The sequence below is a fragment of the Trachurus trachurus genome (genome assembly GCF_905171665.1).
Source record: "Trachurus trachurus genome assembly, chromosome: 8".
Classification (NCBI taxonomy): Eukaryota; Metazoa; Chordata; class Actinopteri; order Carangiformes; family Carangidae; genus Trachurus; species Trachurus trachurus.
In genome coordinates, this window is record NC_139905.1 from 16,997,708 (window position 1) to 17,020,770 (window position 23,063).

General features: G+C 43.4%; 1 protein-coding gene across 1 annotated transcript in view; it reads left to right on the forward strand.

Moving 5' to 3' along the window:
* Window positions 1-21,898, forward strand: part of cep112 (centrosomal protein 112) — a 96,401-nt gene extending 74,503 nt beyond the window's left edge. Inside the window, exons 23-26 of the mRNA XM_083977565.1 lie at window positions 1,570-1,719; window positions 13,319-13,408; window positions 20,064-20,165; window positions 21,797-21,898. Of these exons, the coding sequence (XP_083833691.1) occupies window positions 1,570-1,719; window positions 13,319-13,408; window positions 20,064-20,165; window positions 21,797-21,871 (417 nt within the window). The 3' untranslated portion in view covers window positions 21,872-21,898. The remainder of the gene's footprint in view (window positions 1-1,569; window positions 1,720-13,318; window positions 13,409-20,063; window positions 20,166-21,796) is intronic.
* Window positions 21,899-23,063: the final 1,165 nt, after the last annotated feature.

A 23,063-nucleotide genomic window follows, 5' to 3' on the forward strand; every position in this document is an offset into this window, starting at 1 on the left:
TATCAGAAAATCACATAGTACTTTATTTAGTGATTTTTCTTTGGTAAAGCTGATACCAGTTATTAATTCATCAGTTAATCTGTGGCTCTTGTACATGGTATGCATGTTATTTTCCCCTCACTGGAAAAAAGTGTGCATAAAAGTGTGAGTAAATCGTTCAGTGTCTTGAACCAGGACTCACTGTTTTGACAAGTTTTCACACCCACAAGTGTGAAAACTTGTTTACTTTTGTGTCCATAGTTATTCACCTTTTTCGTTTACAAACGGGGGAATAAACACACCAGACCTGCTCATTTCTCCCCCTTCTTTTACCTCAGGTTCATGGAGAGGTAAGCCTGCCTTTAGCCCTAACAGAGATGCTCGCAGGCTGGGAAAAATAGACAAGTCTCACCAGACCAATTACAGACTTAAAAAGGCATGGCTGGCTATCAGAGAAAAAGGTGCTGTGGTGTGTGTATATGTAGAGGAATAACAAGACAGACAGCTGAGTTGAGTAGTTTAGAGTGCTGCCACCGCCCCGTGGCTGAGGACCAGCAGATGCAGGGAATCCATATTGCAAAATAATTATTACACCCAGATATGATGTTCCCATAATAACGTGCCATTTGTTGCTTTCATGTGGCTTTCCCACTGACAAAATAAGCCTAATCTCCCTCTCATCTCACTCTCTCTCCCTCTCTGTCTCTCCCTCCCTCTCTCTCCCTCTCTCTCTCTCTGTGGTCGACCCGCACCACCCTAACTCCCATACTCCCACACAATGTGCGGATTCCAGCAGGGCTAGTCCTCCAGAGTTCGAACACGGTAAACAATTATCTGTCTAGCCCAAAGCTAGCAGCAGCATTATCCCCCCCTCCTCCCCTCTGTCTCTTTCTATTTCCCCATCTCTCCCTTCCTCTCCCTCTCTCTTTCACTGTCTCTCATCTTTCCTCAGCCTTTCCCTGACAGTGGCTTAAATAGAATGTTAATTTTGACTGGAGGATTTCAAAGCTGAGGCAGCTCCTTTTCATCTTGGTGTGCACCGCAAGTTCACCAACACAAAGTCACTCTGCTCTTCAAAAAGGAAGTTGTTTTTTCCTTCCTGTCTATTTTTTTTTTTTTTTTACCCCTCTCTTCTCTTTCTCTGTTTTCTGTCTCGTCTCAAAAAAGACATGAGACTCTGGGAAAAGCAGTGTTTTAAAGAGGTTGTTACTGCCACCCAAATCCATGACAAATATGAAATGCACTTGCAAGTGAGACCAGTGAAATGAAGCAAATGAGCTTTGTTTAGCGAACTTGTTTAGCATTTTGCATCTGGCAGCAGGTTTTCTCTCCACTTTGATTGTTTTACCGCATCATTTGTTTCATACATAAGCACAGAAGAAGTAGTACATAAAGGTTACATATGCAGTGGGGAAAAGAGTTCTTCAGAGCAGAGATTATTAACTCAGTTGATATAACACTGAGAGGTCAATTGTCCATCAGCCACTTGTGCTGATTATCTGTCACTCCTTTGCCCACATGAGGCCTACGTAGGTACATTAGGTAAAATTAAAAATTAAAATCAACCATTCACTTTCTTCTCACCCGTAGCTAATCGCGGAGCTTCAGACGTCTGCGTGTGACTCAAAGGAGGAGGCTGTGCGTCTGCAGCAGGCAATGAAGAGGCAGCTGGAGGAGGCCAACACTCGATGGGATGAGGAGAGGAGGACAATGACTCACCATGCCAATCAGGCCGCTCAGGTCAGTGTCAGACACTTAAGACATCAGTCACTTAATCACAATTGCACAATGCATCAAGTAACATAGAAACTAAATGACTTTGCTGTACTCTTTCCATTTTGTTCAAGAGCAATATTACTGCATTGTCAGTGTTTGTTTGGGAAAAGCTTTAAATCCAAATGGTTCAATCTTGTGAGAAAGTGAATAAAAACTTGTTTCTTTTTTTTCATATTAGATCAAATGTTGGAGAAGTGTGTGACCCAGTTCGGTCTGTACCTAGTCGAAGTTGCATTAAAATTAGATATTAACCATCTGGAAGAAAGAGAGTTGTTGTTGTATACAAACAACTACACAAAATACAACAAATTACATCTTGTAATATTGTGGCTAGGTCTATTCAGTTGTTTGATAAAGACATTTTTCACAATAAATAAACTTTCTTAGTTTCTGTTTTGACTTACTAGTAGTGCATGTAAATATACCAACAGAGGATTAAAACCTGAACCTGTAGCAGCATCTGCGCTGCTCTTTGGTCAGTCTTCAAGGTGGCAACTTTTTTTTTTTATCGGCTTTTCTTATCTTCCTGTCCTCCTTATCTCCTAGCAGTCTTATATACTTCCTGTCTTTTATCATTGGTCTCTGTGGTGTTCATTGGGGAGGCGAGGGGGGTCAGTTAACTATGTCCTCAGAAAGCCTTGTCTGGAACCGGCTTTTATAGAGAAGACACGGGTCGCTTTTCTTTTGTCAACTCGTGGACACAGTTTATATTGAGCATGCGCTCTGTCATTTAATGGCCAGTTGCAAACTCTATAGTGTCTTTAAGTGTCTTGTGTGCTCTTTGTCTGGCTGAACCTTATAAATCTGTCTGCTGCACCCCACTTCATAGCCTCTCTATATCATTACTGTCATTCCCCTTTACAGATAGAATTTACAATTGGGCTCCTTTTTTAGCTTTTAGCTTTTCAAACTTTAATTTTCACTTCTGTTTGTTTCTTTTAACATCTATAGAGTGGTTTTACTTAAGTTAATGTAGTTTGAAGATTAGATGTGAAAAATCTCTCTTGTGGTGAAAGATTTCCACACTTGACTTGTGCCATTGTTTCATCATTGAGACGCTTGAAAAAAGTGGTCAATCGTCTATTTCCCCAGTCTCTATCGTGATCTTCATCCTCCTTTATGCACATTTCTCCTTTTGGAATAACAGGATCTTTTAATCTGCCTCCTGCCCTAGCAACCACACTGGGACACAATGGCAGTTGATTGGGCGTGGCTCACTAAATAAAGAGTTGTTGTGTCTGGGATCAGCACATGTTTCCAAACTCAACCTTGTATGGTTGTGGTTGCAGCTGCCTCATATAGTAAGGAGGCAGGTCTTTCAGCCTCACTTTAGATCTCCTCTCCTTCCAGGCCCCAGTAGCCCCCCCACCCTCCACCCCCTTCACTCAGACCGGAGTTTTCTCCTAAAAGTGTGCAGTTTGCTCTGAAATGGCTATTCACAGCCCTTCCACACACACATAATGTCTGAAATACCCTACCCTCTACTGCTACCAATACATGATGGGAAGTAAAGGGCAGATGGCTCTGTGGTCCAAATCTGCCCAGGCCCTTCACAGCAGAGTTTATAGAGAACTACAGATCTCTTCAGAATCGCTGTCTTAGCAATTCATAAACTCACAAAACCACATACAAAAAGCATTACAGAGGAGGAGCTGACTTTTTATGCTTATGTGACACAATGGTCAACAAGAAATAACTGATATTCAGTCATGAGGGATTTATTCAAATTATATTTTATTCCTGTTTCATTAAAGAGAGTAGCTACCTGTTCACATTCAGTCCTTTGACGTAAATGTGGGACAAAATCAACTTTAACATCATTGATGATGATGCAGTTTTACACACTACAGTACAAATTACACTATAATTCTTCCTTTATTAAAAATTCCATTAAATGTCTGTCACTGTGTCATCGTGCTTAGTGTAGTTCTTGATTGTCACTTTAAGGGAGATTCTGTGACACTGTTGCTGGCTACACTTGTGCATATAGCTTTGTTTCTTGTAATGCAGCTGTATCATGACAGACACGCACACACACACACCGTTTCCCCTGTTGTAGACTGTGTTACAAGACACAGGCCTTGGCATATGTGTTGCGAGCGGACAAAAGCTTTCTGTTTCCATTATCATGTGTCCTCATTATTATGATCCCCGCTGTATTACCCACCCGCTAATGAGACTCCAATTAATGGTTGAATTGCTTATTAAAGGACAGACATGATGGGAAGAGGAGAATCAGTGGGGGAGAAGAAGGTAAGATTGGTCAAACGGCAAATAAAGAGACAAAAAAAATAAATGAATAAAAATGGAGTTGGTGTAAACTTGAAAGAAAAGGGGATAGGGAGGCGGGTGAGATGGTAAACAATGGAGGGGAAGAAAGGGAGAGGCAAAGAAAGGTTGGAGGAAGTGTGAGGATTGAGACAGCAAACAGACGGACAAGGGAAGAAAGCGGGAGAGAGAAAAAAAAAAGACCGAAAGAAATGGCGGAGAGCTGTCAGTGGGCCATCAGAGGGAGTGTGTCGCCTGCTGACATTGTTTCCATGCTGCTCACTTCAAAGGGCTCGGATTATGAAGAGAGCGAGGGGCTTCAGACAATGGGAGGGGAAGAAAATAACATCAAAGTTAGCCGCGCATTTGAATTGGGATAATCCCAAAACAGTTGTTCTGAATGCATGCTGCACCAGATCAGATGTCCCTTTTTTTTCCTTGCCAGCCTTGTTCTGCCGTTTCTAGCCTGAATTTAGCTCCCTCTGTGGCTCTACTGTACTTGTGACTTCTTAAATGTCGGTGTTAACTGCAGAGACCTTTGTATCTCGTAAACCCCTTTTTTTAGAACAACGGCAGTACAGTTAAGTATGCTCATTATCTGGGGTTTTTGGTATAAGTGACGTTTAGGTGGAGGAGTATTTTTTGTGGTGTGTGCGTGGGAGCGTGTGTGTGTGTGTGTGTGTGTGTGTGTGTGTGTGTGTGTGTTTGTATGGAGGCATGAGTGTCTGAGTGTGTGCTTGGCATGTGTTGCCATAGACAGGGACACTGGCTTTGCATTGATACTGCTCTGCTCAGTTTGTATTATAGCAAATAGACTGAATATGAAAGCGTTTGCTGCAAACTGTTGCAGAAAAGTGCACAGGCTGGTTACAGCAAAACGCTGATACAGATTAATGAGCCGACAGACTAGTGGGAAACCAAGCAGCCTTGTTGTTTTGACCTTTTGATATGAACTTAAAGCTCCATCAGGGATTTTTTTATATTCGCACTGAAACAAATTACTGCATGTAATATGAGTGTGCTGCTAATACTGCTGAAATTCAACTCTTCTTTTAGCTTTTTAGCCACTTTTGGCTCATTGCTTTGCTATATCGGAGAATAAATATAAAAGAAGCTGAGGTTTCGTAAAACCCTTCACCTGACCTCCTGCCACTGTTTCCCGTGATCGATCTCTCATATGGCGTTGCGGTCAGAGTAGTTCGTGGGCCACTATTTCCGATCCAGTTATATTTAGGTTACTAATTATCTCATAACAGTAGGCAAGGCAGGAGTGGGCAGTTTTAATGCACTGGAACCGGCCCAGTGTCAAAGGACTGTGGAAGGTGAAAGCAAGATGAAAGTGTCACATTTGCTTTCATCTGTCCAGTCTATTCATATCAGGTACGGGGGTGTTTGGGTTAGAGGAGTATCTACTTCCTGATGTCATCTGTTTCCCTACGTGTGGTATCCAAGAGAAGTGTCCGTGTTTTTTTAATCTTATGATGATGAGACACAGGGGGGTTTGAGGTGAATGTGAAGTTTAATAGTGAGGGTGTTGGGATTAGTTGAGTGCAGGATGTGTTTATGTGGCCATGTGCACAGTGTGTCCCGTTTGTGTGAGTGTGTGTGTGTGTGTGTGTGCGGGGCCACATGAGTGAGTGTGAGTGTGCACTTGCCTGCAATGTGCAGCTGCCAAATCTGACAGACCTCAAGCCCACATTAGTCTGCCAAGAGAAAGGTACAAAGACACACACACACACACACACTGTGTCTTCTCCGTCTCTCACACCCTCTCTCTCCAACTCTGTATCTTCGAACTCTTTCTGTCTCAAACTCTGTCTCCACACACACACACACACACACACACACACATGCTCACCTCGCCCTGCCAAAAGGGAGAGGTGGCTGGTGAATAAACAATGGCACTCCGCCCATAGTGTCACCCGCCTGGGCTTTGATCAGCACCGCTGTTCCTGCTCCCCACAGCAGTGCTTCCTGTCTTTCTGCCTGCCGAATGTTGCCACGCGCGTACACACGTGCGCACACAACGCACACGCACACACACACACACACACACACACACACATACGCGCACCTTTAACATATTGTTCATGTCACATTCTTACACATGGGCCTACACTATCTCTCACGCTTATTTTCTCCTCACTAAGTATTTATCTGTGTCTTTCTGTCCCTCAAACTCACAAACACTACACACAGCTTTGAGTTAGTGCCCTTGTTTCTGCATCTTATAATAGTGTTCCTTTCTCTGACACACACCCACATACTATATCCTGTGTTTTCATATACACATGCACACAGGCACAGGCAGAGGTGTAACACCTTTGATCCAGGTCCATCCTGCAGTAACCGCCAGTCCTATCCAAAGAGCAGTAGGTCTGTTGTGGTGCCCTGCGGGTGAAGTGACAGCAGACACATTACATAATGCAACAGTGACCATTGTCTCACTCTGTTTGAGGATGAGAGTGAATACATGAGGTGCACTCTTCTTTGTGTACCAGACAATGTGGGGTTGTATTGATTCTTTGTCAAATTTAAATGGAGTCCATGTGATCCCGGAGCTTTGCTTTTTATGCATGCATACCAGTAACGAGCGACAAGTTTCCTGCTCGCACACGCACGGCCACGGCCACACAAACACACACACACGCACGCACATACACATTGGTTGAGGCTAGTTGTAGCAGCTGCAGTTTGTCTGTAGTTCTGTAGTTATATATGCATTAGTTTCTGAGGGGGTTGAAAGGATGACTTTGCCTGTGGGAAGGAATGGCAGCACTGGATCAAGAACAGGTGTGCTGGATACTCTGTGTTGCAGAGCTGCTTCAATCACTTGTGTGTGTGTGTGTGTGTGTGTGTGTGTATGTTGTTGTATATGTGTATTTGTCTTCTTGTTTGTGTGTCCGTCCACATCCTTCAACCACATGCCTATGTTCTTCATGTCAACCTTGAAGAACACATTGTTTACTGAAGTTTGCGAAGCCGTTTGGGTTTCTGTCACTTTCTTCTTATTCCAATCCGTGCACAATTTTCGTTTTTCCTCAAAAGGAGTATTAGGATTTTTGTTTTCCACTATTAACACTGAATTAAACAGCTCCATATGTGTGTTACTGCCAATCTCACTCAGTCAATACCTCACTCTGTGGCTCTATGCAGACCTTTTAATGCCTTTAGACAAATCATTGGTTTACCTGCCCAGTAAACTAAACCAGTGCCTTTGATATGTTATAATGCAAAGGCACTGTTATGGGCCACTATTCAATCAGAAGTATTGTTAGGACTGCATTTTATTCTCTCTAGTATAAAGTGGCAAAGACACAAAGCAAAAACTCACCAGTGAAGACATCGAACAGATGTATCACAAGTCAAAGATAGTTAATATGCAGTTTTTACTCAGAGATTGACTGAATAATGCACTTTAATAGGTCATGATTCATATTTGTACATTCCTTGTCCTGTCCCTTGTTTGGCAACTGTGCTGTTGAATCTCAAAAGAACTGAGGAGGAGATAGTTCTGTCAGTGAGGCTTCACCATAACTTCAAGTTCAGACATGTTTTCTGCTGTATATTAGCAATGGTGCCAACTGGAAATGTGACTTTTTAGATCTTTATAAGGTATGTGTGAAGGCATGGATCCAACTTCCTCACTTTCACTCTCTCATGCTCTTTATGTATCTGCATAAGCACCCATATGCCTTCATGTCCACGTAAATGTTTGAGTGCGCGTGCATCTGCATGTGTGTGTCTGCGTGTGTGTGCGTGCGTGCGCGCATTGTGTTGGCTGATTGATGACTTTTCCGGCTGTGGGCAGATTCCCAGCAGTGTTTGATCCACATATCAGAGGAGGTGGAAGTAGGAGAGAGATAACATTCCAGGATGCTACGAGGGAACGTGGGAAGTAGAACAGCTCATAGAGGACAGACTCTACTGAAGGACAACAAGCGGAAATTACTCATTAAACCACATCTCCAATACCAACTTCTAAAGAAATCATAATGTCTTGTAATGAATGCCACACAAACAACCTCAACCCTTTTTCCCTATGTTTTGTTATACTGTGAATTAACAAGAGCAGTGACTCAACCATGTAGTTCATGTGAAGTAGCTCCTGCTCTTCCACAGTCACACAGTGATAAGTGTCAATGTCAATATTCAGTTTGTTAGATTACATTGTAATGCAGTGGTCATATGCAGGGCCGTTGCTAGGAATTCTGGGGCCCCTGAAAGAAAACTAAAGTGGGCCCCTGACTTTTCCACTTTTTTTCTTAGACTACGTATGTATTATCGTTTTTTATTTAGCCTACTTTGTTTTGATGCTAATGCAGCATTACTATGAGTATTAGTCAGGGTCTTATGCAGAATAATTCAGTCATACGAAGATTAGACTACTGGGGTTTTTGTGGGCCCTACTGGGCGCTGGGCCCCTAGAATTATCATCACCTTTCTCCCCTATACAACGGCCCTGGTCAGATGTCAACAGGATGGACAACTGACTTCAGCTAATTCTGTAAAATAATCTGAGCTAAATGTGTATAGATAGACACATTGTTGGTATCTTCTCTCTCGTTCTGAACATTCGATCCTGAGCGAGAAGAGTGATCTGTGTTTCAGAACACTTTGTCAAGACTTTTTGACACCGCAAAATGTATTTGTAACTTTTGCTAAACTTAACATCAATTAAACGATATAGTATTTGATAAACAGAATATATGTATGTAAGCCCCCCCCACACAAACACACGCGCTAGGCATATGGTGCATATTACGGAGTTGTTTCCTATTCTCTTTCTACTGTAGCTCACAGCAGCTGAAAGAGACAGAGACGGAAAGATAGAGAACAGTGTGTTCCCCCTGTGGGCATAGCTCGGTTGCAACATGTCTTCATTACCGCGGCAATTGTCTTACTATTTTCATCAGTGCTAGGAAAGGTTGCCTCCATAACTCCGCCGTCATAGTATGTGCGTGTTGCAATAGACGAGATAACCGCTCTGTTTGCCATTCAGAAGAGGTACACTGCTGCTGCCATCACAGCATCTTCCCCATTTCAGTTCAGAATAAACTCTGGGAAAAGCGCTGAAAAGCATCAAAGCACCGAAAGCAAGTCAGTTCATACCAATATCAGTGATATCTTTCAGAGGGGCTGTCCTGGTCGACTTGCTAAAGCATGTCTCTTTATTCCTACACACAGACAGACAGACAGCAAAGCAAAAGCAAAAGTTTCTCTTCTCTAACACCTCAGGAGGGAGACCTCTCCTCCCCCTCCTCCTCCTCCAGCTTCTCTTGCACTCACTTCTTTACCTTTCCCACAATCTTTTGATAAAAGTGCAGATAAAAGAGAGTCTGTGCTCATCTCTGTGGCCATCCATCTCTCCTTGAGGTTAGCACCTCCTTTATTATTTACTATTAGATCAGTAGACGTACATACACACAACGCCTTGTTCTACTAAAGCTGGTGTGTGTGTGTGTGTGGGCGCAGTCCGCATACTGTGTCTTTGCTTATGTATGTCTGTGTGCTTCGTGCCCCTTGTGTATGTATCTGTTCTTACCCTTTTTCTTGTCAGTGTGCGTGTATGTGTGTGTCTGTCTGCGTATGTGTGTGTGTGTGTGTGTGTCCTTGGCTGGAGGCGGTGCAGTGTGAGGTTTTTGCTGCTGTCTGAAGTCGTCCAGCCTCAGTGTCATTAGAGGATCTCTTTAATCCAAACTTTGGGAGAAACTTCTGACAGCACGCTGCAAATAGAAGGCCCCGCCGCACATGAAGAGCAGCTCGGCTCCTAACAAAACACCAAGTTTAAAGAGGCCCCTGGCCTTTTTTCCTCCTCCCACTATTCCCTCCCTTCTTTCTTCTTTGCTTTTTTTCCTGCCCTCTGTTGCTTTTACTTCACCCTAGGGAAACATGCTTGCCTTATCTGAACAGGAGGACCACCCAGGAAAGATGACTCAGGCATCGGTGTGTCTGTGTGTGCCTCTGTGTGTGTGTGTGTGTGTGTATATGTTTGTCTGCATACAATGCTGGAATCGCGCACTCATTTCACCGAGTGTAGCGCTTGCATTTTTTTAGAACTTTTGCTGTTAATATTAATGCATGCCTATACCTGCATGGATTGCTCTGAGCGGTGTGTTTGTTGCTGCTTGCGTGCGCGTGTGCCTCGCTAATCCTTTGAGCCAAACTTTGGAATGAAAGGCAGGGGCACATCGCTGATGGAGAGGTGAGAGAGGCGTCGAAGCTCCCAAATGTGGTATTGGTGCAGCAGAGGTGCAGCGCTGCTCTATCTCTCCACTCCGGCCACATGTTTTCTTCTTAATGTCCCTCTCCTCCTCCTCCTCCTCAGTATCTCACCGTTACTTATTCTCACCTCTCTGAGCTTTCCTCTTCTTCATTTCTCTGTTCCTGATATTGTCACATTTCTGTCTTATCTTCCCAGGCCTTGGGCTTTGCATTTTATTTACTTTTTTTTTTTTTGCACCTTTCTCTTTCATCCTCCACCCTCTCCCTCCTTCCACATCCCCTCCCTCCATCTGTCCCTAAGGAAACCCGATTTCCCCTTCTTCCTGGCTCGTTCACAATGATCCCAGTCTGCATGGCTGATAAAGACCATATCGCCCCGAGCATCTGGAGACACTTTAGCTGGATCCTCTATACACAGGCATTCACACACCTTCACACACTCAGAACTATAGAAACAACCAGCATTTTGTGTTCTTGACTTGGAAAATGAAGGATCACAGCTGCAATACTTGGAAGTGACAAGTCCTCTTCATAGTTTTTTGTTGACTTGCTTGTGCAATTGTCCTCACTTATATGTACCGATAAATTAAAAAAGGACTGTTATTATTAGCCATTTGAATGTGCAAAGGCATCAACATTTGAGATGTTTGCCCTCAGGCTAGCACTGGATTAAAGTCAAAGTCTGATACTGGTATTCCTATTGCATCAGGGCTGCGCAGGTGTTAACAGGTGTCTGCATTTTCCACTAAATTATTTATTTAAAGCTTCTCTTTTTATATTCTTCTTATTCATATCAGTGTCCGTTAGAGTTTGCGCTATATTAACTGCTGTGTGCTGAAGCCCTGAATACCGTATAATATGACCACCATGTTGGACAGAGATAATGACTAAATATTTCCGTGGTTCTTTCTGACTCACAAAGAGCGTTTTATTCATCTGCAGAATCATCCCATAGATTTCTATTAATGAAGTGACAAGTGTTGAACGTTTGCCCTCAGAGTTGTTTTGAGCACATCAGATACTGAAACCACATGAAAGAGAGGGAACACGTCACCAGTGAGGCCTGCTAGTCAGCCTAACTTCCCAGAAGACCTGGTCCAGAAATGCTGTGTCACGGTGCAGTGAATCAGAAGTGGCTTTGGCAAGTCAGACTTGGTTTGTCAGGGTCTCTCATCTTTTTTCATTAGCTGTGCTGCTGCCTAAAAGGATGGATGTAGGTGAGGATAGGCTAGCAGTGAGTATAGAAATACCTACTAGATAATCCACTGGCATACAACAGGAAATACACTTTGTTGTTTAGTACTATCATGTTTGTGATTTCGAAAATCCACCACCAAGCTTATTTTTATTCATAGGGCGCGCCTTGACCAATACAATCTGAAAATGGTGTCAGCTCTCCTAAAAGTGCTTTTCTAGTGTCGTTGAGCCTTTGATTCACCAATAAACAAAATGAAATGATGAAATCGAAGGCAAGAGGTTTCACTGGATTGAGATGTGGACCGTAATGGGATCGTGACTGCCTAAGAAATAGCCTGATTAATAGGATCAGCACACTGGAGACCGGCTTCCTTTCATGCAGCAGAGCCGGCTCTGACCTCACCATGCTTCAAAATCATGAGTCCAGTAATGTGAGTTGATTGAGAAATCCATCAGTGAGAAGCAACTGAATGATCCGCTGCAACGGAAAAGTGAGTTTACCTGGAGCACGCTGTGTGTGTGTGTGGAGGTTCACAACCGTGATGCAATCTAGATGTTTGAAATTATTTAAAGAAAACGACTATATGTCAAAAGAGAACAGAGAAAAAACGTGATGTGAGTTTCCCATTCATTTCAGCCACTGTGAGATCTACTGTATCTGCTGTTTCTAACAATCTCACCGACAACAAAGATTTCAACAGTTTTTTTTTTCCTTCTGTGTGCTGCCTTTTCCTTCCTTTTTAGTCTGAAACTCTCTGAGTTGCTCCCCTGAAGTTCATCCTGGCCCTGAAGCCTAACACAGTCTGTGTGTGTGTGTGTTGTCAGTGGAGTGTGATAGATCAGGTGGCCATGCCTATCGCCTTGACCGAGTTTCCCTCAGCTCTGACAATTGACAAGGCAACACCTGGCCTGCTCAGTCAACTCCAACGGGGAGAGACACTGAGGAGATTGATGTTAACCAGTGCCCCTCACACTTGTTATTAGAGGCTCTGTGTGTGTATGTGTGTGTGGAAGTGTAAAAGCCTGTCTGTGCTTTTATGATAAGTTGTGTGTGTGCGTGCAAGCACGTGTGCACATATCACTCTGCTTTTCATGCAGACTAATCAAAAACGAAGCGTCCACATGTGCACGCAAAACATCTGGTTCTGTGTCACATGCACAGGAACTGCGCCTTTCTTTCCACTGCTATCACTTGCAGACTGAGGGGAGAAACTTCCCTACACACATGTACAGTATATTTCCTTTCTTTCCCTCTTCTTACAATCTTTTCTTGCCTTTTTTCTCGCCTAAATCTAAGAAAGCAAAACAGATTAAATTCTTTATTGGCACCCTAGGGGGGAAATTTGATCAACTCAGGTAGTGCGCCACATGAGAGGGGTCCTTATCCACTAAGTGATATGGTATATCTCTACTATTGCCATCAAAGAAATAATGAGCCTTTAAAGGAATGCAGCTTTACAAAAGGATATACATTTTGCCAATTCCCTGAAGTCACAACTCTTTTTTTTGTGTCCTTGTCCAAAAATGAGCCGGGGTTTAATGAAAGAGGCTTTCCAGTAATTACTGTCGTGACTTTATTATTTGCCTTTTAACTTGTGAAAACAAATCTCATGCTGCATCTCTTCTCACTTTCCCTCTGTCCTCTCCCGTCTTTGTCTTGAATATTTTCTCATCTTTGTTTTCTCTTTGTCTCTCAGTCTCTCATTCAGAGTCAGCCCATGCCAACCCAGCACAAATGAAACTATAGATTACCGTATAACACTTTGCGTCAGTTACATATTACACCGCACAGATCTTGATGCTTTTTCTTTTTTTTCCCCCCGTCAGTCAGCTGACAACACTCACTGTCTCTCCCTCCCTCCCTCTCCCCCAGGCCCTGCAGGAAAAGGTGGAAAGTCTACAGAGGCAGCTGCACTGCTCAGAGAAGAAGCTGCTTAGCAAAGAGCTCCAGACCGAGGAGAAGGTAATATGTCGCTCTCTTATTTCCCCCCTCCTTCTCTCGCTATCTCTTTTTCATGCTCGTCAGGCATGTACAAGAGAGGCAGGCTGTCTCTCACTCAAACTCATTTGCTCCTCACCATTAGCATTACATCACGCGTGCAGCCCAACATGAAGTTTTTTTTCAACCCACTGCCCTCAGTCTTTTCATCACATTTCTTTTTCCTTCTTGCCAGCACCTAACATTTATATGATTATAGCATATGTAATTACGCCACCCTTTTTTTTTTAGCTTCTTGAGACCCCACCTCCACTCCCCCATGACCTGGTGTCACCAACCCCTCACCCCTCCGTTGCCATCCTTACCAGACCCTGCAGGGGGCCACAGACGACAAACAAAATAGATTCTTCCTTCTCCTTTGACGGCCCTCCCCTCATCACTCTTCCATCTCTCATTCTCCTGTTCAGAGCCAGAGATATGCCCCCTTGCACATTTCCCAAATTCCTTGAGATTTGGCTTCAAGAGCCAGCGCCTAGGGCCAGGAATGCCACCACCGCCTGTGTTCAGAGGGAAGCCTCTGTATGCACACACACACACTCCCCGTGGCTCTCCAGAATGCCCTGTAATCAGCCTCTGTTTTGACCTTGACACACACAGAGAAGAAAGCACTAATGACTACACTCACACAGGAGGCTCTTCTTTGTACACTGGTATGTACACCAAAGGCATTCATTCTCTTGTGTCCCCACTGATCCGCCCACTGACCCTTGTACACACTTCACACACTCGTCACACACCTCGGTGTCTGGCCGTCATAAATCTGTAGGGGGGGGTCAGTGGTTTTTTAGGAGCTGTCGGTTGCTGACCCAGTCCCAGAGGCACTGCATACTGTTTCCTGTGACTTGGGAAGAGCTGACCCCTGAACCCTGACTGCTATAACGTCAGAGCATTTCGTCTGGACGGGGATCCAGATCAAGTATTTCTAAGCTTTGCATTTATTTCAGCTGTTCACTCTGTTGAAGGCATAATGAATTGATTTACTGCTGAAACGGTTTTCCAAAGATTGGCAAATCTGTTGATTTGATAAACACTTCTGCAGAACAGCGTGGGGAGCTGGAAACGCAAGGGGTGTTGAAAGAAATGTGTCTGCTTGCTAGTATTTCATCCTCAAGGTGATGAGGAAATCTATTTGTCCCCACTTGTCTAAAAGTCAAAGTTCCTTAACAACTACTATGGCAGATTGTTTTCATATGTTATTACCTCATACGGCGGCGACACAAAGTAAGACGATGAAGCCATGAAGTATACTTGCCAAGAGATGATGTTGAAGTTGAAGTGTTTGGTATTTCCATTTATTTTTGATGCTTTTATTAAGCACATTACAGCAGCTCAAAACCCACCAGGACTCCTGGTGTGTAGAAGTTCGTTTTTTTTCCACTTTTATATGAAACATTAATTTATGTACAGATGCCAGAGACAGCTTTGTGGTTTAAAAAAAAATAAAAAATCAGCAACATCATGATTTAAACCAGGCAATATGTCGAAGCAAAGAATGAGTAAATAAGACTGAAGAATCCGAGAAAACATTTGGTGCCAATTTTAGGTAGTTCTGGATTCTCTGACACAAACACATTTCGCTAATTTATCACAGATTGTTTTTGCTGTGACAAAGCTGGCAGTGAAGACACGGGCAGGAAGTGAGCCATAGTGGAATAAGAATTATCAGCCAACTCGAAGCTAAAACCAGAGCCTCGACAGACACGACAACCAAGACGGGATCAGGAGTGACGGGCTCTGAACATATGGTTAAAGTAAGAGCTTTTTAATTCGGTGCAGCAGCGTTTCAACATAGAGTACAACTCCATCAGAGTGAGAAGAGGCATGGGCGCGTTCGTGGTTAAAGTGCCTGGTTACTTGCCTTTACTCATTTCTATACAAATAAGTATAAAAAAAAACATAATGGTTACAATCAAATTTACTAGAAAATAACAAAAACAGAGACAAGATAGCTAGAAAACAGGAAATATACTTCCCTAATCCTCTTGAGTCAACATAAACCATCAGCACCTTTGCTCAGTGGTGCATAAGAGCTCAGTGTAATGAGGTCCCATTGATGCTCTTCTTCTTGGCTACCAGAAATGTTGCCATTAGTGATATTTGCGTGTTGTTTCTGTAGTATCTCAACATAATCTTTTTTTTTTTTTTTTTAATCTTTCAATGTTTTTAAGCTGTTGGACAGTTTCAGTTTCCCCAACATAGTCGTCCTCCTGTTATTGCTCCCCTTCATATTGTCGCTGTTCCTTAAATGAGACCAGATGATTAACAGTGTTCTCCTCAGAGCTAAATCTGTGTGTGAATGGTTTTCAGTTCTTCTCCCTGTGAGGATAGACAGCGTCTGAATCATATATACGTATGTATGTTGTACACTCAGGCTGCTTTGTAGCCTGCACACTCAACAAACGCACACCTGGACAAGGTCATGAGCGCGGTATCCATGGGAAGTCAAGTCAGCCTCCTCTTACTGTCTGTTTCTGATTAGATTGTGTGTGTGTGACTCTTTGCATTACTGTCGGCCTACATCACATGTACTGTACATCTGCATTGCACACACACACACAGCATGTGTGCATTGTTTCTTGTTTATGATAATAAACTTCTGGGGCCTCCACCCTCAGTCTCCTCACACTGATACTGCGCAAGTCTATCTGCCAAGACGTGTCTTTGTAATCCGATCCCTCACATGCTAAAACAGTCTTTCTGCCCAGACTTCACAGATGTTGCTGGCCTCACACTTGCAGGGCCCTCGCAGGCTCCCCCACTCTAAAATGGCGGATCAGCAGCTCGGTGCGTGTGTGTGGTTCAGCTCTCCTTGAAGAGAGGAGCCGAATGTTGAAGAGTGCAGCATTTCTTTGTATAAATACATAATGATACAGTAGGGCATGGTGAACTGTACACGTTTCAAAGCTGTATCCTCCTATAACACGAGAGTTTGGTAAAATAAAAAATAAATCATCTCTGTTGCCGTTTTCAGTATCGGTGCAGACATAGAAATTTGCAGAGGAGCTGAACTTCAGTTCTGTAGGCTCAGTAATTTTTCCTATGCGCTGTTTTTGTTGAGGCACATTACATCAGCAGCTTCCAATCCATCCCATAGTTCTAACAACTTCACTAAGATCTGTAGCCACTTCTAATCTCCTCCTGCCCTTTTTCCTTTTTTTTCTTTCCTTTTTTTGAAGCGGTTTCTTTTTTCCCTCTCGCAGCAAAGCATTTTTGAATTCAAATTGCTCCTTGGTGAACTCTCTGAGTGCCAAGTCAGTGGATGTGGAGGTGCAAACTTTGTGAGTGGCGTCATTTTTGATGTACCCCCTTGTTCCTGACAAGGTTTTTGTCACTTTGGAACAAGGGGGTATATCAAAAATGTCTTTCCAGCAGCTAACTCATCCCCCAACCCCACAACCCGTCCCACGCACGCCTGTACACACACACACCCCAACTTCATTAGCATACATCAAGCTTCCCAACGATGTGACAAACTTCATTTGAACGTTGAAAGTGTTGAGGGCTTGTTCCTTTCTGCTGGCAGCTGTCAAAAACCACGCCATGTGACAGTACCAAACGCAAGGGAAAGTCAAAACCACAATCTAAAGACTATATATAGATGAAATGTTGTCATTTTAAGATGACTGGGAGGGGAAAACGACTGCCGCTGCTCGCAGTCTTCAAAACTAGAGAATCACGCTTCATCAGGAACAAACAAAATCTCATTTTAAAAAGAGCTGTAGAGATGAAGCCTGATTTTTCTCCAGAAAGTCAAAGTCCCTTTTCATTGCTTTGGGAAATAGTGGCACACTTTTCTTCCCTGTGTTTCCCCTCCTCTCTCTTTTCTTTTTCCTGCTCATTCTCATCTGGAGTCCGTCAATGACCAAAACCTCATGCAAGGTTTGATCAATGGTATGTTCAAAGGCACCAAACATCTGTGCTAATAGTGAGGAGGCTTTTCTTTTTTTTTTTCTCTCAGTTTCCATCACATGCCTCCTGCCACCTGTCAGAAAAACAAACATGCCTTTGCTGTAAAAAGATGTTGAAAGAAAAGAAAAATGTGTATTTGCATGGAGAAAAATAGAGATGTGAGAGGAGGGACCTTGGAAGCGGCGAGAGGATGCAAAGCTGAAGGAACAATGTCTCTCAGGGAACGAGTCAGACATCTTCTGGGAGTTTGAGAGTTGCTCCTGTTTTGAATTTTAACACCACTGAGAGAAAGAGTGAAGTCAGAAATTTGAATTGGTACTTTACCTGTCCTTGTCTGCTTTTTTTTTTTTTTTTTTTTTTTTTTTCCTGCGTCTGTTAGGCTAGGATGCGTCTCCACAACAGAGGTGTTGTTACAAAGAAAGGCTGCTGCTTCCACCCACACACAGTGCATAGTAAACTACGGCTAAGCTTTAGTTAGACATGCTGTGGAAAGATGTGATTGCAAACGCTTTGGTCTTCTACTATGCAGCAGGAGCACAATCTGCACCGAGTTAACGCAACAATTCTGTGTATTTTTATGCTTTACGTACATGCAGCATGTGTGTAAATGATACAATAATACAAAAACAATGCTGATTTTATGTTGAGAACAATTTCTATACTTCCCTGTCAGTCTTAGAGCAGCAGTCAGACGGGTCATTCAGGGCAGTTGTTGATAAAGGTGTTTTGACAGATGTAAGATACCGATACACCAGTTTATTCTATTACATATCATTGTTTCTAGTTCGGGCTTTCCTCAGCCATTGTTATTGAAGTAAATTGGCACGGCTTGTCCAGTTTGGTCAGTTTTACGATAGCGTGTGCAGTATCCACTCGTCCCTGTTTCTCTCCTTGAGCCCCGGTGAGTTCGCCGACGTAGCCTTGCCCATTCTAATGTATGGGAAGGAAAATGGAGACAGCATCGCCACAAAGGAGCTTGTAATTTAGACAGAGCGGATCTCTCATTGCTGCGGTGACTGCACCATACATGAACCAAGAATGCAAAACTAAGGAGCTTGGCTTTTGAAGAATCTAAGACTTATATTCAGAGTGGTTGGTAAGGGATGTGTTTATTCAACCATTGTTTATTGCTTTGGTCTGAGGTAGTGGAGTGTGTTTTGTCTTGGCTAGCCATTTTGTTATGACTACAGAAACTGCTATAGATAGAGATAGACATTTCGAAAATCTGCAGGCCCGTAGCTTCAGCTCATTTTTTAAACTCCTGGACATTCAAATTAAAGCTTCTGAAAACGTTTTTTTTTTTTTTTTTTTTTTTTCTTTTCTTTTTTTTGCCACTTGTTTGAAAAAGTCGCTCTCAAATTTTCCTCGACTTCATTCTCAGTCTGCGAGAAAATACATATTTCTGTAAACTGATGGACTCTCGGCCCAGTTGTTATTGGCCTGACACTTTAAAACGAGTGGGGCAGAAGGAGCCTGAAAAATTGGCAAAGTTGTGGCAGACTAATCTACTGCACACTGTGCCGAGACAAAGTGAGCTGCTTCATGTTGGGATCATTTATACTGGGGGTTGCTTTGAAGTGCTTCCCAATCCCTTTCATTGTGCCCGGGAAGATTAATTAGCCAAAGCCAGAACAATCAGTTAAATCCACAACAGGAAAATTATTTTAGGAAAACCTATCTTTTTCCCTCCTCCCCCCCTCCCCGCTCCATTCACGGTCCCTTCACTTGAAAGACCGGACTGATGAGAGGTGGGGGAGCGTGGGGACGGTCTTTAATGTTAGTCGGACTTTGGCTCTGTCAAAGGCATTATGGTCGGTCCAAATGCCCAGACTCTCCCCTGGTTACACCTTGAAATATGTGGGTGAATAACTGTTGCTTTTCACAGCCCCCGTTGATTCCTCAAGGTCTGTTAAACTATTCATCAAGCCCCGAATTAATTGATTCAGCAACTCTTTTCAAAATGCTGTAAATGCTTTTACAATACTGTAAAAGCTCTGTGTTTGTGCATGTGTGTGTGTGTGTGTCCTTTCTGTATGTGTGTGCATCCATTTATGTGTGTTTGTGGGTGAAGGGGAGGGGGGACGACTGCGCTAACCAAACCCTTTTCAACTTCTATAATCAGACTCTGGTTTAGTGAAGTGTAATTTAGCCCCAGACAGACTTCCTCCAGTCCTCCCCAGTGGAGCTAGCAAGTTAGCTCGCTATTGAGCCGCCGCTGCTGTTTGATGTGTGCTGCCCTTACACCACCACCACGGCCCTGTCCTCTTCTAAACCCAGCTGTGACGAGCGCGTAAAAATGCATTGTGTCAGATCTGGCTGTAGTCATTTGCAGCCAGTAGGGGGTGTTGTGCGGAGCGAGTCGCACTGGACTGTGGACCCCCTGTGGAGATGTGAAGGAGCTTGTGAAGAGCGAGGGAATACTCCGAGCCATGAATAAAGAGGGGATACCCACAGTCCGTGTGTGAGTGTGTGTGTGTGTGTGTGTGCCTCCTCCAACGCAGCTGTTCATTTTGTCATCATGTCTGGAAGTGTATACATGCAAGTGTGCATTTGAACAGCAGAAACATGTACTAAATCTAATCAGATTTATATTATAACAATAATGATGTGTTGATTTAGACTTTACTGTCTGTGCTGGTGTTTGCACGTATATCATAATAGTGTATCCATTTGTATTATAATCTGAACTGTCCTCCCTCTGTGTCCTCAGGTGACTGTGGTGCGTCAGGAGTATGAGGGGAAGATCAAAGGTTTGATGCCGGCCGAGCTCCGACAGGAACTGGAGGACACCATCACCTCTCTGAAGGCTCAGGTGAGGACTGACTCTCCGTGCCGTAAAAAAAACAGACATCACAGACGAGCGGGTTCGAACACTGTGACGCGTTGCACCTGTTTCACAGAAGTGCTGATGAGCCAGACACTGAACCTCTGTCCACTCGTCAGCGGCCGCTTTGTAACAAGCCCTGGACTCTGACCCAAAGACTGAACATGGATCTAAAACAAACATGTAATCATCAGAGCCCATAGCTCTGGATAGTGTAGATCAAACAGATTGTCAAAGTTGGAGTTTGTGGCTATGTCAAGCATGAGGATTAGTTCCAGTGTTGTTATTCTGATATCTTCACTCTCTGTTAAAACGGTCTTTCACTGTCTTTCACTGGATGAAAGTGAAGACATCTTGGTTATTGTTTTTGGCGTAGCACTTGATCACAGACATTGTGTTCACTTTCCCTGCCAATCCTCTTTTCAAACCTTAATCTCTCCTTAGCCCATTTTAAGACATGCTGCTATACAGCCATAAATAAGACCCAACATTATGCTGCCTTTACTCATTTTACACTTCACCCAATGAGCACGACATATTTCTGTCATCATGTGTGATTTTTAGATGGCACACTGGCATTCAAGAGTCAGCGATGTGATTAATTTCACGTTTGCACCTTTTATACAGAACAGGTGACGATACGGAATAAAGAAGAAACATTTCCGCATTGAATTTTGTTCCCAGGAGACGCGCGGGTCTAACTTCATTTGACACTGAATCGAAATGAAGGGTTTTTTATTTTCTCAAGGTTTTTCATATCCAACAACAGAGCGTTTCTGACCGACAATAAGATCTAGAAATTCAAGATTTTGCAAAACAGGCTCATCACAAGCCCCTGCCTTGTTCAAATAGGTCTACCGAGATCCCGTTTCAGCGCCGAGACCACAGCTCTGTGATTGAATATGTTTATAAGACATGATTCGTGACCAGAGCGATCTCTCCTCTCATTGACAATGTCTCGGGTTTTTGCACATTCAAATGCATTATTTTTACACAGGGCAAAAAAGGTGGGAGAGTTTTTTTGTGTCTCTGGAGGCACCCGACCACATTTCGGTGGGGTTCTGCATATACTTCACCACTGTGAAGTGCCAAATGAAATGCTAGACCTTTCCTGAGGTCTCCCCCACAGAAAGGAATGTACCCTCGGCTCCAGTACGGTAGTCCCAGAACAATACGGATTCTTTCGGAGCCGTGATTATTCTGCCAGGCTCTAGATGCCGTGTAAATGTAGATGGGGTTTATTTTCACTTCGGCCAAAGACACTTCATAAATAAACTGGCGCTTTGTAGCCAAACAAAAGAATGGTGCGCCCTCCTCTCGCTGCGTCCTAACCTCAACTAACCTGGCTCATAATCTTCCCTCTGTCCCTTATGCGCCTTAACCCCTCTGCCCTAATCTCCTGACCCCCGACCCCTGTTGTCCCGACCCCTGGACCCAACAACCGAGCCTTTCTTCCACTTTCCTCTACTTAGCTAACCTCTCTACCCAAAAGCACAATCGACCTAAAGCCATCCATTCCTTCTCCAACTCCTGGTTCTGATTCACTAGTTTCTTAGATCCCTCAAATTGATCATACAAGTATTCTGTGCTGAAATGTTCATTGTGTGCCTCCGTTGCAGGTTAACTTCCTTCAGAAGAGAGCGTCTTTGCTGCAGGAAGACCTGGATGCCTGTCGCAGCAGGAGGTTAGAATGATTGTTTATGATTGTATAAAAAACATGTGTGTGTACGTAATCCATGTGGAAGCATGTACTTCTGTACATCCCATGTATTTGAAAGCCTCAATGTCATGTCAGCGTAGCTCTGACAGTGCAAAGGCATGAGTCTGAACAGCCAGCATTACTAACGGGCTTACAGTGTGCTCTGTGTGTTAAGCACTTTTTATGGTGCAGATGCATCGATGAAGTCTGACTGTGACAGCTTCCAGTCCTGACGCCTTTGATTTGCCTCCCATCCATCACGCTGTAAGAGCCATTTATGTCTTTATGAGAAGCATCCATACATACGCAGTGATGAGAGGCTCATTCAAACGACGCTGCCGCTCACATCTCTGCAAACATCTCTCAGGACTGCCAGTCACACGCATCACAGTAAATAACCAGTTACTTCACTGTACTCTGCCTCACAACTGAAAGTGACAGAGATGCAGAGGATCTCAAAGGGGCAGTCAATCAGAGAGAGTTGCTTTAAATTTAAGTCATGGTTTCATGACGATTTCCTCCAGAATCGCTGCACAGGTATTATTATGTCGGTTTAATGGTTTGACGCTGGATGAACCTGAACTTTGTTTTCACAGGTAACCATGGGAGCACCTCGGCTGGACCCGCGGCCGGGACATGAGGGAGAAGACGTCCAATCAGATGTGAGCATTATTGACTGTTACATGTATGTAGGCATGTATGTGCCTGTTGCCTAACATATGAACTATTTATTCATTGTCAAATTTTTTCTTTTGCCACGTCTTGTTGAAAAATGTAATATTTTAATGTTCTGAGCTGCTTATGTTGGTCAGTTCTATACTTTATGATATCATTACTTGATGTTCTTATCGATATTTGATAGACATTTAATAACAGTTGCCATACACACACTAAATGCCTCATTTTAATAAAACACTTTGCATCATTTTCTGTTGTCATGCTATTTTTTTCCCCCATCATTTTGAGCATGTTTTCATCTTCCTCAAGTATCTTATAATTAATCCCTTAATTAGCAGAAGTCATGCTGTTGCCTTTGTTTTGATATGACCACAACATGTATGTTAACCAAGATTAGCTGTGTAACGCAACACTAAAGTCAAAGACCTTGAATTCCCCTCTCCCCCATCACTATTTAGCATCGCCTTTCTGCTCAAGCCCCTATTTGAACTGTAAATAGTAGTTGGGGG